The sequence below is a fragment of the Lepus europaeus genome, chromosome X, assembly GCF_033115175.1.
Source record: "Lepus europaeus isolate LE1 chromosome X, mLepTim1.pri, whole genome shotgun sequence".
NCBI classification, from domain to species: Eukaryota; Metazoa; Chordata; class Mammalia; order Lagomorpha; family Leporidae; genus Lepus; species Lepus europaeus.
This window is the reverse complement of record NC_084850.1, coordinates 129903310-129918963: the sequence shown is the minus strand read 5'-3', so window position 1 is coordinate 129918963 and position 15654 is coordinate 129903310. Positions and strand designations below refer to the sequence as shown.

The window sequence follows — 15654 nt, the reverse complement described above, 5'->3', positions numbered from 1 at the left end:
AGGACGCTGTTGTAGTTGGGAAAGGGACGGGGGTGATGTGGTGAGGTCCCACGTGGATGGTGCCTGCACGCCCCCGAGACCGTCCTCCAGCGCCTGGCCCATGGGAAGGCGGGGCGGGCCGCCCTCCTGTCAGTCGGCACTGCAGCTTGACTGGGGGGCGCCAGGCACAGCCACGGCCCCCCTCCCCAGCTCCATGTCCCTTCCCAGGCAGGTGCCGCAGACCCAGCCCCTCGCTCTGAACCAGGCAACAAGGCCTTTAGCTTCCAGGTCTAAGATGGGTCTTCGAGGTTCATTCTCTATGCAAAACTGGGTCTCCTGGGCTTGTTCACTCCCACAAGGGTGACACTGCCTGGCCAGAAACCCCAGTCGCCAGGATTCCGGCAAGAGATTGGCCAGACCCTGTCGGGACTGTGCATCCTCTAAGCACACTGCCCCGGCAGCCTGGTGGTGAGAGGGGCCACCCTCCGGGGCTGCCTCTGGCTTCCTCGGGAAAGCGGTGTCTGCGGGAACATGCCACTCATCCCCAGAGCGTCTCCACCGTGTGCTTCTCACCACGTGGCTCGCCCAGAGCCCTAGAGGAGGTGCCCCCTGCCAGCCTGCTCACCCCAGGCCTTCCCGGGGGACTCCCTACATGCTCTGGCCCTAAAATCGGTTTGCCTGGCTATAAGAAGGGTGGGCGCCTTGCCTGCCATCAGTTTGCATCGATCTGTGCCACGTTACAGAAGACGTGGGACTTTGCCCATAGGAGGCGTGAGCCCTAGGTCACAGGCAGCCAGGGCTAGAATCCTCGATGTCCATGACCTGACGTTACCTGGGAACAATCTTCCAAATCTCAGCAAAACGGACCTCTGATACAGACGCCACAGCAGTGGAATGAGAGGCTAAGAAAGCAAGGCACAAGGAGCGCGATGCCACAGAAAGCCGAGAGTTCTATTTGGTAAGCCGCGTGGTCCGCAGCCGGACTGCATCCTGTGAAGGTGAGCCCTTCGTCGAGGTCTTTGCTTGTCTTGCTATTGCCGCTGGAAGGATCCCTCCGTCTTGAGGATGTGTCACTAGCTCACAGCCTATTTCTGTACCTCCCTGCTACAGCCGATCCCAATTCCTCCTCAGTCCACGAGACCAGATGCTATGACAAATGTCGCAGCAAAATGGACCTAGAACACTGAGCCCAGGGCGCTCCTCTGCAGGGAGCCCAGGATTGCTCTGGGCTCTCGGTGCCGAACTCGTGCATTGGCCTAGGTGGAGGGCTGCCATCACCTTCCAGCACTTGTTTCTGATGGGGCGTGCTTCTGTGGTGGCCCAGGGGGTCTAGGGACAAGTGACGGGGTGGTCACCTTCACAAGTGAGACCTTACTGCGTCTGGCAGCCCGAGCTGGGCAGCAGCTCCTGCAGGTGAGAAGCCACCGCTCTCGTTAGGTAGGTCATCGTGCCGTAAGCCCCGCTCGGGGCACTGTCGTAAAAGAAGTGGCAGATCCCTGTGGCTTGGTCTTTCTCCAGGGTGTCCATGGCTCCGGTGGATATCTGCAGGAGAAGACGGAGTGGAAGCATGAGCAGATTTGCTCCACTACCACCACCACCACCCTTGTGTGTCGGAGGCGGTCCGCACAGCAGACGTGGAGGTTGCCGGGGACCTGGGCCACGAGCTCTGATTGCAGGGTGGGGGCGTGGAGCTGCCTGGGTGACATTCTGACATTCTGCCCCCCACCCCCACCCTGCACTGGGCTGTGTTCTCACAGGCCTGTGCTGACTACAATGAGAGAGCTCAGCACTGACCACAGAGAGCTTCACCTAACTTGATTTCTTGCATACAGGGTAAATGGTTTCCTCAGGGCACCATGCCCATAGCAAGTGGTGCTGGTGGCACTGAAACCCATACTGCGACAGGCCTGTCCATGCCCAAAGGTCTCCAGGGTTCACAAGTGGCTGCTGTGCCATTTTCTAACCAAATGGTTGACATTTTTTTGACATCTGTGATGACATTTTCCTCATTCGAGTGTATTCGTCCCCACTGGACGCGGAACCTCCAGCCTTAACAGAGAAATGCCAGCCAGCCTGGCAAGCCCGCCTGTGCACGCGCGTGCCTTGGCTGTGAGGTGAGTGGGCGGGGCTGGGTGCGCCCACCTGCTCCTGCAGGAACAGCTGATTGGCCATCTGCACGATCTGGTCCACGTGGATGATGCCCCCGATGCTCTCCATGTCTGTGTCTGAGAGCAGCGTCAGCACCATGATGGCTTCCACTAGCAGCTGCCGGTACTCGGGCTGGGACACGCGGTTCAGCACCGACTCCACGTGGACAGCAAACTTGATCTCCTGTGGGGTCATCTGCCAAAGGGAGATGGGCGGGCAGCCAGCAGTGAGACAGAATAGACGGGGCCTGTCTGTGACCGGCGCTGAGCAGCGCCGCGTGGGGCCTGCACTTGGCCCAAACGCTGCCCCTCCTCTGGCAGCTTTGCTAACTGCTGGCAGCGGGTGGGGCGCACTCCCCTCTGGGAGTTAGCTGGCCTTGCCCTAGCCTACTTGACCCACTCCACTGGATTGTGACTTCCAGCGAGCAGGAAGCATTTCTTAGCCCTTGTGGCATAAAGGTGCCTTGGGCTGGGTGAAACTTGGATTTGAAAAATCCACTTCTAAAACGGGAGAGGCAAATAAGGCAGGGAAGATGAGTGCCTTCAGCTGGGAAAAGGGGCCCGAGGCGGCTGCGTGTGGGCCTAGCAGGCGCCGCTTAGAGTGTGCCGCCCCTCTCAGTGGAGCAGTCGGGTCTCGGGCAAACCTAAAGCTCTTGATACAAATGCCATCTCTCGGGTGGAGAAGGCGGAAAAGGTGAAGCTAGATGAGACCTTAGAAGTGGCTGTGCATGCCTCACAAGTTGGAGGGGGAGCCTGCGGGTCAGAGCAGGACACACAGCACCAGGGTGAGCCCAGGGTTTGGGTTTTTCCCATCATACCTCTCGGGTTGTCGAGGATGGGAGGACATAGCCATCGATGGAGAGACCGTGGCACTGGAGGCAGAACAGAGCTCGGTCAGATTGCAGAACGTGGTCACAAGCGTGCACATGTGTGCACACTCGGGCTCACGCGTGCGCACACCCCCAATTCTCCCTGCCCTGGAAGCCTGCACGAGGGCTGGAACACACCAGACTGTCAGCGTTATTTTTAGAGAGCTTGTTCTCACGGCCCACAGGCTGTCTTCTGCAGAACAATTCGAGGGGAAGCAGCAGGCGTCTTTGAGATCGCGCGGCGAACAATGCCCGAGGGAGCTGCCGAGTCCTCCCCAGAGGCTCTGCCTTCGCTTGGCAACCAGGCCCCGGCGGCTGCCAGGTCCCCTTTGGTGCCATAATGAAGGGAGACTTTCATGCCTCCTGCTGGTGAAGTGACGCTTCCGTGCCTTTGCAGGCATCTATTTTTACGGTTTCTATAATAAGCACCAATCACAAAAGACTCACGCGCACACACACACAGACCCGCTCGTGCACCCGCACCGGCACCGGCACCGCCATGCACATGGATCTCATGAGCCGGCTCAACACAAAGCGCCGCTTTTTCATCACAAAAAGCGTCTTGGTACTGAGCCAGCGCCAGGCTGGGTGGAAACGTGTGATGGCCCAGGAAGAGCAGGGAGATCTAGGAGCACTTTGTTCTGGTCTAATTGGCCACCTTGGAACCCTCAGTGGCCGGGCCGGCAGCGGCCTCTGTGGGCCCCAGGAGTCCGGCTGCCCCGTGGGCATGGCCTGCTCTGGGGAGGCATACGGAAGAGCTCAGGTCCCACAAAACAGAGCGGCCACAGGCTCCAGGCCAGCCCACTGACCCTGTGCGTGGTGCCGGGGGAAGGGGTAGGTAGCAGGCGCTCATTTGAGACCGCGTTCTCTCTCCTGTGACATGAGTTTAGAGGCAAAAACCTTAACAGGGACATAGTATCCCTCCACACAGGAGGCGAGATGAGCTCTGCTGGGGCCCAGGGAGAGGCCAGGATGGTCTGGGGCTGACGGGACATCTCCCACGCTGTCTGCTCCTGGTGACAGGCGCTCAGGTGCGTGCTGTGCAGTCTGGCTGTGCCACTTCACATCAGGGCCCATGATGACCTCTGGTAAAAGGAATGGCCTCCAGGCCCATGGGAAACACAACCCTACCTGATGGCCCTAGCAGTGGGCGGCTGGCTACAGGGAGTGGGGTCCAGGCTGGGGAGCAGAGGTAGCCCAGGGTTGAGAAGAGGCTGTGCCTTCAGGGCACCAGGGACCCTGGGCTGATGGGAAACCCTTGTATCTGTTTTCGGGCCCAGCAGGGGCCCAATCATGCACACGTGGATGCCACAGCTGCCTCGTGTGTGTGGCAGCCACCGTTCTGAGCCGCTCGAGGCTACAGGCTGTGTCTGTGCTCCTGTGGCCGGGTGCCGCCTGCTACCTGGGTGCCGCCACCTCGCAGGGGCAGGGAGCGGGGAGGGGGCACCGCACGCTCACCTTCTGAAGGATCTTCCACACCCTCTGGTAGAAGCCCACGGGGACCCTATTGATGGCTCCGTCCAGCCGCCGCCTGCGCAGCCACTGGCCCTGCCGCTCCCCCCAGCCGATGTGATGTCCTCCTGAGTCTGACGAGGACGTGCCCGTGGGCGAGGACGGGGTGCTGGACCTCTGCAAGACAGACGGACGGCACGTGGCCTGCAGCAGCCTCTCGGGCCCGCTGGCCACTCGGCAGTGCCCCAGGGGATGGGTGGCCGGTGGAAGCGTTGGGGCCCATGGCCCCAAGAGGAGCGCAGTTCCATCTGGGCCCTTTCTGGACGCTGGCTGAACCTCTCGGGCTGTGGTTGGCTACCTGACTTCCTGTATGTGTTCCTCCTCACCCCCAGAGGTGCCACAGCAGCGAAAGGAGTCCGGCTGCCCAGGACGGGGCCGAGCAGGTGGGGGCATGGCTCTGGGGCAGAGTGCTGCTGTGTCCAACTTGGGCAGCCTGTGTGGCCCCTATCCTAACTTGGCCTAGCCTCAGGCTTGCAGGTGCAAGCAGCTGGTGAGTCCTCACCAAACGAAGGAGCACCACCCCTAGAGCACGCCGGGCTGTGCCCAGCGCTCCTGGGGCAGCCACCTCTGTGCCGGCTGCTCCACTACAGGAGAGTTCGGGGTGACACCAGGCCCTGGGGGCAGGTGAACCTCTGCAGAGCACTCTCAGCCCAGGAGAGGTGGCACAGTGCCCACTCATGCAGGATCACGGAGAAGTGACAGGCCCCTCTCCGGGGCATGGGTGCCACAGAACACAACACCCCCAGGAGTAGGGAGCTGAAGCTAAGGGCACACAGAATGGTGAGGAGTTGCAGTGTGGCCACCCACCCTTTCTAATCCTGCTTTCCTGGTGCCGGGCTTTATCCTGCTGGGGGCAGTGGGGGGCCCTAGCTGCCTCCAGGCTGGGAACAGGGGCTTTGAGAGGTGAGGGAGGAAGGCATCTTTCCTTTTACCTCTTCACCCTTCTGGCCTGCGCGCGGGAGAAGCTGCTACAAGGCAGCTCCGAGAGATGCCCAGTGGGGACTGGAGACTGGGTCAGGAAGTGGGGCTCCCCCTGGGTCCCCTCAAGCCTGCTGTCTTGCCCTAGATGGCTCCCCTTCATCTCTACACGTATCTTTGTTCTGGGCTATTTGGCACTCAAAGCAAGTATCAAAGGTCTGAACACGAACCGGAGACCCAGAAACCCGAGGCACACTAGCAGGGCAGCCGGCAGGGGTCCTCCCTGCGTGCGTTTGGGCTTCCAGAGATCTTATTTTGAAAAGCAGTTAGGCTGCACTATTCCACTGGGCTCATTACTGCCATTTAAATAAGGCAACAATTAGATCCAAATAAAAGTAATTACAGCCGCACTCATCAATGACTCAGCTGATCTCTCCTCCTCGTTTGGAAGAGGCGGATTTGCCTGCGCACCACACAAGGCGCAGAACCACTCCCGGGGCTTCTGCGCTGAGCAGCGAGGAACCGACAGCTTGGTGTGGACAGCACGGCTCGACTCAAGGATTTTCGGGTCCTATTTCTCGACTTTCAGAGGAGACTACGGGCGTCGGGAAGACACCCTAACCCTGCTCCGATCCTCTGCGGCTAGGGAGGAGGTGGGGGGCCACCGTGGCACTCGGGCGGTCCCAGCAGGGGCCAGGGAGACGCAAGGGTTACGGCAAGCGGTTTACCACAGACTTGGAGTACGCGCTGCTAGATACCGTCTGGCTCACAGGAAAGAACTAGGAAAGAAAAAGAAAGGACTCGGTCATGTGCGGTGACACGGAGGGGCGTGAGCAGAGAGGAACAGCCACAGCAAACACACGCAGCGGAAGGGGGCGGGCACGCAGCAGTTCCCGCCCAGAACCCGCAAATCCAGCCTTGGAGGTGGCTGTGGCAGAGCCCTGGGCTTCCCCGGGTCGAGTGTGTCCTCAGCCAGTAGACGTCGTGAGACCCCAGCGGTATGTGAGGGCGTTTCGTGTTGGGATGCTATCTTCCAAAGTCCCCAAACGCTAACAACTTGGTGCTGAGCTGAGAAAATCTACGGACGACTAAAATATCCGTATCTGGCCCTGACACCTGGCACCTAGCAGGCATTTGATATTTTTATAGAGTGAACACATGTGACTGGGCTGATACCCTTCCTCATCAAAAATCTAGAATGTTCCTTTAACTTGCACGGGGCTAATGTCCTATAGACAGGGTATTTCTGCAAAAACGAGGAGCAACTTAAAATGCTGTGGCACCTATTACATTTTCCAGAGAATACGTTTCCTTGACAAAAGTGGCCAAATACAGAACCTGTACTGGCTGATCGAACGCAAACCCATCAAAGAAAGGTGATCATTCTGTCTCCCACAGTGCACAGGCACAGCATGGAGGAGGCAGAAGGAGCCACCCATGTTCAGCCCTGGGCAGGCTCTTGGGATGTGGGTAACCAGAGTGACGGTGCCACCGAGTGGCTGGCGTAGGAAGATGTTTACACAGTCAGCTTCTTGTAAAGAGCATGAATTAGAATGAGAGCAAGTATGTCTTCCTCTTGGACAACTTGTGAAATCTGCAGGACAGGTCATCACGGGACGTCAACTCATTAGCAATGTGACCCCAAGTCTCTGGAGGGAGGATGAGGATGTGACAAGGTGAGAAAAGAAAGGCGTCCCAGGGCTTTTTCCTTTGCATGGTTAAGCTTGCCACGCCATCTGTGGACGAGAGGAGTTGAGCACAGCTCCCCCTGCTAACTGTCCTAGTTAGGAGCTCTTTTAAAAACACTCCCACTGGGGCAGAGCCTGGAACAGCTCTTTGGCAAAATATCCTGCAAAGCCAAGAGTTGGCTTAGTGGACTTTATCCTTTTAAGGCAAGGGACAAGGTCATTTCTCCTGTGTTGGCGTCCGGCTCTCTGTCGGCCACAGCCTGTGGAGCACCCCCGCCCCCTGCCGCCAGTCCAATGAGAACCTTCCCCCACACACTCATGTTCTGCATGTGCACAGCCTTGCTTTCCGCATCCGGTGCAGAAAGAACAGGAAGCCCACATAGCAAAGGACAAAGCAAGGAAAAACACTTCACCTGTTCATCAGCGCTAAATCGCCTGGTCATCTGAAAGTGGAAAAAAATGAGGAAATGAACAAACCCAGCTCTGAGTCAAGGACACTCTTTCTGTCGGCCTCTAACAGTGCAGGACAGTGTGGTCACGCGGCAGGGGGTGACCCGTTAGTGCTCTGCAGACTGCCGCTAGTGGGTCCTGACCAGCACATGAGAAATGGAGGAGGACGTCGAAGTGCACTTCTCGCTTTAGGGCACAAGAAGGAAACTGCTTCCCACTGTGGCTCGTGATCCAGTCCTAGCACAGTACCTGGCACGCTAATGCTGCAAAGATGTTGAGTGCTAGTGCTGTGGGGTCAGCTCCAAAGGACTTTTGTGAATCAAACAACATAGAAAAGAGGCCTGTAGGAGGTGGAGGGTCCAGCCATCGCCGGCATTCCAGCCTATTTGCAGAGCCTGTTAGCCATTGCATTGGAGGGACATAGTTGAGAGCAAGGCGATTCAGTTGGTTTTTGTATGACTGTTCTCTTGAAGTGGTATAGAGGCCAACACGGACAAGGGGATGTTCTAGAACATTCCTGTAACATGACATTAAGGTCAAAGATGTGTGGGTGCAGGTGCACACCAGTGGCTCTGGGGTGCCTATGTGGGTACCAGGTGTGTTTGGGTGCCAGGGCAGAAGGGACATCCCGCCTCCGAGGCGCTTTCCTTACCTGTTTCATCTCGCTCCTCAGCCTGTTAATGCCACTCCTCTCCGTTTTGGTGACTCCAGTATGTCCTACCTCGTGGATGGAGATGGCAGGGCTGGATGCGGAGGAGTGGATAGGGCGCACTGGAGGGAAACACACACGTGTGGGCCTTTGGAACCAGAGGCTGCTCGCTCCAAGGCAGGAAAAATGGCACTGGTTTGGGATCTGCATCTCATACACTCGATCAAGAACGCCTGGTCAGGGCCTTGCCAGCACGGGCTCGCCCTGTGGCTCTTGATGGCGTGTATGAAAATGCAATGTCACCGCAGTAGCATGCACGGAGGCCATAGATCCCTTGATGAGATTTGATAGGTTTTTTAAAAACAACATTTTACTTATCCAAAAGCACACCTTTCTTATGGCAAGCCTAGACCACCTCACTAAGGAAACCAGAACTGACATCTGTTTATTTTCCCAGCTTGCTTTCTCTGACTCTGTATGTTTTTAACCTTAAACAGAATCGCTGCATTTGGATGTACATGTCACAGCTATGTGCCTAGCTCATGTGTTTAGAAATCTGGAGTCCTGTGACCCGGCTTTCTGTACTTCACAAGTCACGAATGTCTGTGGCATTAAATATTCTATCACGTTGTGTCCTAATGACTGCATGGTGTTTGATTTCATATAACAATACACTCAATCTTCCTAGGAATTTTCAAGAGGGTGTGTCATGACTAAGATGTAGGACCCCACGCCAAGCTTGTTGGGTTCTGTCCCCAGCGCCACGTGACCCAGGGAATGTGTTTCCAACTCGGGTACCAGGGGCTGCGATCATGGGCTGAGTGACAGGCTTGGTGCCCGGGGCCAACAGGGGCAGAGTTCCGTGCTGGAGCAGTGCAGGGAGGAGAGGCTGCCCAGGCCCGAGGGCTGAGGTATGACATGACACGGAGGTAGAGGGGCATTTGGTATGATGGAGAGCCTGGACTGGAGAAGGGAGTGAAGGGAGAGCCAGATGGGCAGAGCTGGATGCAGGGCAGCGGCTGGCGCTGCTGCTGACCCAGCAGGACAAGGAAGCTCTCCTCCACCACCCCGGGACACCACCCCCTCGCTTCCTAGGGATATTCGCCGGTCTCCAGTCCAATCCTCCGTGAGCAGGCATCTCTATTAGGGTCACAGTGATCATTCTTAAAAGGCAGGAGTGACCCCGTCACTGCTCACAGGAATCCTCCCAGGCCTAGCCGTGTCTTCAGGATAAAGCCCAACAGTCCCCCTGGAGCCACGTGAAGCTCCGCTGGCTGGAGCCCTACCTGCACTTCTTAGCTCCCACTTCCAGGCCAGCTGCACCGTGTAGGCACTCGCTGTTCCCGGCTGTCCTGGCTCCTCCCCTTGGGAGGCTCAGCTTGAAGGCCCCTTCCCGCCCCATTCTACTGAAACCCTGAGAGTAGATAGCATGGCCCAGGGGAGGTAGTGACAAGTATGGAACCCAGGGACGCCAACATTGAAAAGACAATGGAGACGGAGGAATCCACAAAGGGGACTGGACAATCGGCCCCGGAGGGAGAGGGGACAGCAGAAAAGTGGAAAGCGGAACTCCAGCGGGGCCTGGGACACTCAGGAGGGCCTGCCTGGGCGGGGCACTCGCTGGGAATACATCTGCATCTATGGGTTTCATCCGCATTCTAAGCCTATTTGACTTGGGAAAACTGAATGGTCACAAGGGACAACTACGAAATGATGTTGGGTCTTTAAGATGGCATGTCTCCTGTCCTCGTTCGTCCTCGGACCCAGTTCAGGCTTCCCGATGACGTGACTCGCTTGAGTCCCATTCTCCAAGGCAGCTGCCGTGTTCCAGCTACTGACAAAGTCTTGGTAATTATCTGTGTCAAACCACGCACACCATCACGATCAGCAGCACACATGAAATATTGATCTCGTCTATTTCCATTTCAAGGAGCGTGCACTGGCGAGAACTGGGAATTACTTTTGGAAAGTGGCTGCGGTGCCGCTCCCTCTGCAAAAGACAAGCGCCAGGCACATCTGATTGCACGGCACAGGCTGTCTGTGGCTGGCACACTGGGGGAAAATACTGCGGACCCGATGTCCTTACTAAGGGAATGACCCCCCCTGCCGCCAGTGCATCCCTTTGGCTTGCTGAAATGAACTCACCCATGTGTTTGCAAGTCATTGAGCCTTTTTAGGAGGAAGAAACATGATCACTGCTTCAGTTACAATCGGGGGCATCAGAGAACAAGAATCGCGCCCAGGCCTCGGTGAATCGATTTGCTAGCACTGAGCAGGGCTCTGGCGCTGAGGCGAAGCTGAGCGAGCAACACTGGGCAGACGTAAAGGAACTTGGCTCAAGGCTTTGACTCGAAACCAAGGGCAGGTCACTTGGGTGATTTGGAAGGATGGCCCTTAGGTCCTGACACTCCAGGTGACCCCTGCTTCCAACACGTACACACACACACACCCCACATACATGACACCTGAGCATAGGTGATGGTGCTTGGTACTTAGGGCCAGAGGGAGAGCAAGGTGTGCACAGGGTGCCCGTGTGCCACTCCACCACGTGGAAGCAACGCTTGCCCAGCAAACCTGTGCTGGCCATCTCGAAGCCCCAGAAGCGGACACCTTGAGCCTGGGCCCCAGCCCTCCGAGTCACGTCGGAACCTCTCACTTGCACACTGCTCGTGCCTCACGGCTCTAGTTTACGTGCTGATCTGCAGGCACGAGGCAGAGGGACCAGCGTGTACTCACTGCTTCTTTCGACGCCGAACTCTTTGCCGCTAAGGATGTGGTGCAGGAGGTTTTTCATATCGAAAGGGCTGAGGTTCATCAAACTTTCAGAGGCTTCTTCTCCTAAAGACAAACACCTCGTGAGCTTCCCAGCCAGTCGCTGGGGGAGGCAGCTTCGGGGGCCGGAGGCGGGGTGACAGGGTGCTGTGGCAAGCCAGCTCAGGATTCCTTCACCTTGGCCTTGGTGCTGACGCGCACTGACCCTCAGGGACTCCAAGCGCTTAATTGTTTGATACCTAACTTTCCCATGCTGCCAACGCCCGATGTGGTGATGCATCTTGCAACTGACTTTTCTACTTAAACTGGTTGTTTCTCCCAGGGGAGGGGTTTATAAATGGGGTAAGGCATCTCGCAGCAAGGACAATCGGGAGTAAGGAGCTGGAATACCAGGTGCAAGGTGCAAGGTTCGCTCTTGAGTCCTGGAGGAATCACTAGTGCTGCGTCCTCCCTGACCGTGAACTTCACCCTAAGCCGCATGGCCTGATGGGGAGCTACAGCTCCATGAAAGCAGTTGGGGAAGCCCCAGCTCACTGAAGAGGGGGAAGCCTGGTTCTGAAAATGCTAGCGGGGCTTCCCGTCCGAGCGAGTATGCACCACGACCGCTGGGGCCGGGTGGAGCCGAAGCTGCTTACCTGAGCAGTTGAGGCTCCTTGCCAGCTCCGTGGCCATCACCTGAATGATCAGTCCAATCCGGAGTCTGAGCATCTCCACGAAGAGGCTGGGCTGGGCCCTGACGTACATGGCCAGGTAAACCACAATCTCCTGGCGCGGGCACACAGGAGCACAGAGCTTCAGCCACCCGATGGGGCTGAGGCCCTGGCCGAGCCCCCACCCCTCCCACGCAGGCCCCTGACCTGGGTGAGGACCGCGATGCTGATGTCCTCTCCGCTGGCCTCATAGATGAGCTGGGTGAGCTCCTCTGGGGGAAGGGGCCTAGGAAGGAGGTGGGGGGGGGGGGTCGCAGACAGAGGAGGCGCCTCGGGGCGGCGCCTCCTCAGCCTCCATGGGAGAGTCTCACTTTGCCCACGTGACAGCTTTCAGAAGCCCCTCCTGGACAGCAGAGAGCACCGAGGAGGTCCCACGGCTCCCCCCAGAACCTGACATCCCGGGGCGGGGCACTTACGCAGAGATGGTCTTCTCGCGAGGCTCGGGTGGCAGGCCCACTGTGAGCTGCTTCTGGTGGGAGAGCAGGTCAGCGCAGGCCTGTGTGTTTGGGGGAAGCAGTGAGGGAGATGCAAAGCTGATGAGGGAAGGTGGGTCATGGCCAACAAGACCATAAGTCTGCCTTCATGAATGCCACGGCTCATCTTGTCCTTTATTTCAAAATCCACACCTAGACCATGGACTGAGCAGCCCAGGCAGGGCTGGGTGCCTGTGATCTCTATCCCCCTGTGGAGTCTGACGGGCTCTGCAGAGCCCAACAGTAGGCCACTGACTGCCCATGCATTGGAGCTACCATGGTGGACCCTTTGCTACTCAACAAGGCAGGGGTGTGTCCAAGACAGCGATGGCAAGTTAATGGCCACGTCCTATTCCTAAGTCGCCAGCTTCGCCATTGATCATGTGATGAGATACCATCACCTTGCCATCACACTGGACCTTACTGTCTTAGTGGTGTGAATTTTGCAGGGCCTCAGGGCTGTGAATATTAATGATCATTGTGCTGTGCAAGTGTGAAAATATGAACACTCCAAGAGGATGCCAGGCCCCAGTGTGCTTTCATTTGATTTCTGGAGAAGCTTCCTTCTCCAGCTAGGGAAGACTAGAATAATCAACTTGAGTTTTCTTCCCTGTGTTCACCTCCCCAAAGCAGTGGGAGGTCAGCAGAGGAGGCCTTGCACAGCTCTAGAGGAAATAACTGCTTCCCTTGCAAATGAGAGGCGCTTGCCTCGAGCTTCGGTGACCAGAAGGTCGGAAGTAAGAGGAGGGGACATGGGGCTAGGGAGGACAAACGGACAGCCCGGCTGGCACCGTTGCTCTACCTCAGCCAGGACCTCCACTTTCTTCCTGAGCAGGCCTGAGATGTAGCGAATCAGACCCCACTCCTGGTTCAAGCCAGCTTTCCCGTAGAGCTCACTGAGGAGGTTGTGAACGGTGACCCCGTGCTGTCCAGAGAGAGCTGTGTCCCAGCTCGGACCCCTGTCAGGAGGAAAGACACCTGGACATTGGGCCTGGAGTGTTTAAAGGCAGGGAGAAGGATGGATCACTGTCCACTTGGCCAAGGCCTTAGCCACTCCAGAGCCTCTGAGTCTCAGGGTTAGAGCCTACTGAAGCATCCCACCCCTAGGTCTCTAGACATGGAGGTTTAATAATGGGACACTGTGGGATCCTGGCCTCCCCTAGCCCTCTCATCCCGGGAGGCCGGTGTTAGCCGTGGAGGAGGGGATGGCGGCCTTGCTAGTGGTGGGCCTGGCTAATCTGGGTGATGATCGTCCTAACCCAGACTTGTTAGAATGCCAACAAGCCCGTGAAAGACTCGAGACTTGGAAGCTGGGCCCGGTGAAGGCCATAAACTTACTGCTGCAGCCTGGATGCCTCTGCTCCCCTGTAGCTCCTATGTTGAAATCCCAACCCCCAAGGTAGGGGTATTAGGAGGCGGGGCCTCCAGGAAGTGGTGAGGTCCCGGGGCAGAGCCCTCACGAGTGGGATTTGTGCCTTTATAAAAAGCCCCAAAGGGCCGAGCTCACCAGCCCCACCATGTGAGGACACGGCTGGAGGGCACTGCCGATGAGAAAGTGGGCCCTCAGACGCCGAGTCTGCCTGGATGTTGGATTTCCCAGCGTCCAGGACTGACAGTTCCGGGTAGGTGAGCCATCCGGGTATGGGTGCCCTGCTACAGCAGCCTGAGGGCACTGAGACTCACTTGAGCACATACAAGATGTACAGGATGTCTGCCTGGTCCTGCAGGGTGCAGCAGTCCTTCAGCTGCTCCACCAGCCTCTCGCAGTCCACGTCGCCTCGCTCGTCTTTGGGCCAGTGGCAGTCACCTTCGGGATCCTGGCCACACAGTGGAAAAGCAGGGGAGGGAGCTGAGCATGGGAAAGAACTTTGAAAGCCAGCCTGCTCCTCTGAACCTGTGCTGCGCTCCAGTTTGTCAGTGACTCTCTTGTCCCTTCTTATTTATAGGCTGCTTTTGATCAGTGAATCGCCGTGTTGGACAGTGTTCACAAGAGATGGGACTAAACAGGTTCACATTTATGTGAAGTTAAACAAGGCTAACCTCTGGTGTCAGAAATCTACAGCAGTTATCACTGGACAGGGTGGGGGTCGGGGCAGAGGGTGGGAGGGAGGAAGGATGGATCCCTGTGCATTTTGCCAAAGCCGTGGGTGCTCCTGGCACCTCTGAGCCTCACCAGGAGGGTTTGTCCCTTCAAAGCATCCCTATGTCTTACGGTGGAAGCCTCCCGTCTGGATGCTGTGGGATCCTGGCCTCCCCCAGCCCTCCTGTCCCTGGAAGGCCAGCGTCAGGAAGGGCCGGCGCTGCGTGTCCCCTATCTACACGTGTATACTGGCTCAGTGCTAATTCCCTGCTCTCTGTACGTCACGTGCCTTTCTGTAGGTTACACTTAACTACCTCTTGTAGGCAAAGTAACACAAAGTACATTTTACATACCCTACAATGGAGGTAGGATAAAGTGTTCTCCAAGACACTGGATCTTTCTATTCGGGTGGGGTAAATCAGGGGAGACTTACGGATAAGAAATGATGACAAATGGGAACACCCACCCGGAGACCGCATCCCCCTGAGGAACCCGTAACTGGTTTTTATTACACTAAGATGTCAGAGCTCATGTCCTGTGTTGCAAGCAGTCCTACCTCGGCTGGACGGGGTGAGCTAGTTTACTTCCTCTAGGGCTGGGGGGCCTTTTTTCTGCCAAGGGTGATGGGGATGTTCCTAACACTACTTCTGGACCAACTTGAAAACTAGCCTGCTAGCGACTCGGTGAGTTGCCAGTTCCGCCTACACCTGCCTCGGCAGGGCTAGACCGAATGAGTTTTGGGGGCCTCGTTTGCCCTGTGGCCAGACGTTCCCCACACCTGCCAGTGCTAGGTTGATTCTGATGAAGGCAGGAAGGCAAGAGCCTTTTCCTATAAGCAAAATACAGAAGTTTGCATCAAATTCGGGGAACACACCGACGCCCACCGGCCTGCAGACAGTCTAGTAACTGGCGTCCTAGCCAAACCTAGAGCTGCTGAAGGAAAACCTCTTCGAGATCAAGAAATGGGCTCGCTCTTGGGAGCGCAACCACGGAAGAGTTCTTGGGACTGATCCAGCATCACAGAGCGTTAGTTTTCTTAATGCCATCCCAGACGGTTTACCTTCTTAAGGAGCGGCTGCGGAGAGTCGACAAGATTCAGTGACTTACGGTGGACGCTGAGCGCTTTGGTTGGCAAAGTCATGGGAGCAACTAAAACAGAACAGCAGAAGTCTCCTGAGGAGGGAGAAGGTTAAACCTTTCCCTGGGGGCCGAGCCAACTGAGGGGAGGGTTACTTCTCGCATTTAGACTTCACAAGTTGCTGTGTAGCCACTGGGAACGAGAAAAGTGCGGGACAAGGGTCTTGCATTGAAGAGGTGAATTCCACGTTTTCCCTCGTCGAATCCAAGGAAAAGCAGGCAGCCCTTTAGGACTGCAAGGCGCCTTAGAAGTGACCCAGCCTGGTCTCC

At 57.0% G+C, this 15654-nt stretch overlaps 1 protein-coding gene across 1 annotated transcript in view; it reads right to left on the bottom strand.

Annotated features, from left to right (window-relative positions):
• Window positions 1-215: 215 nt before the first annotated feature.
• Window positions 216-15654, bottom strand: part of PHKA2 (phosphorylase kinase regulatory subunit alpha 2) — a 72328-nt gene continuing 56889 nt past the window's right edge. Inside the window, exons 20-33 of the mRNA XM_062182918.1 lie at window positions 15308-15396; window positions 13851-13984; window positions 12970-13126; window positions 12111-12190; window positions 11842-11920; window positions 11620-11749; window positions 10949-11050; window positions 8216-8334; window positions 7527-7556; window positions 6154-6204; window positions 4454-4624; window positions 2945-2998; window positions 2122-2322; window positions 216-1521 (exon numbers count right to left, since the gene is read on the bottom strand). Of these exons, the coding sequence (XP_062038902.1) occupies window positions 1351-1521; window positions 2122-2322; window positions 2945-2998; window positions 4454-4624; window positions 6154-6204; window positions 7527-7556; window positions 8216-8334; window positions 10949-11050; window positions 11620-11749; window positions 11842-11920; window positions 12111-12190; window positions 12970-13126; window positions 13851-13984; window positions 15308-15396 (1568 nt within the window). The 3' untranslated portion in view covers window positions 216-1350. The remainder of the gene's footprint in view (window positions 1522-2121; window positions 2323-2944; window positions 2999-4453; window positions 4625-6153; window positions 6205-7526; window positions 7557-8215; window positions 8335-10948; window positions 11051-11619; window positions 11750-11841; window positions 11921-12110; window positions 12191-12969; window positions 13127-13850; window positions 13985-15307; window positions 15397-15654) is intronic.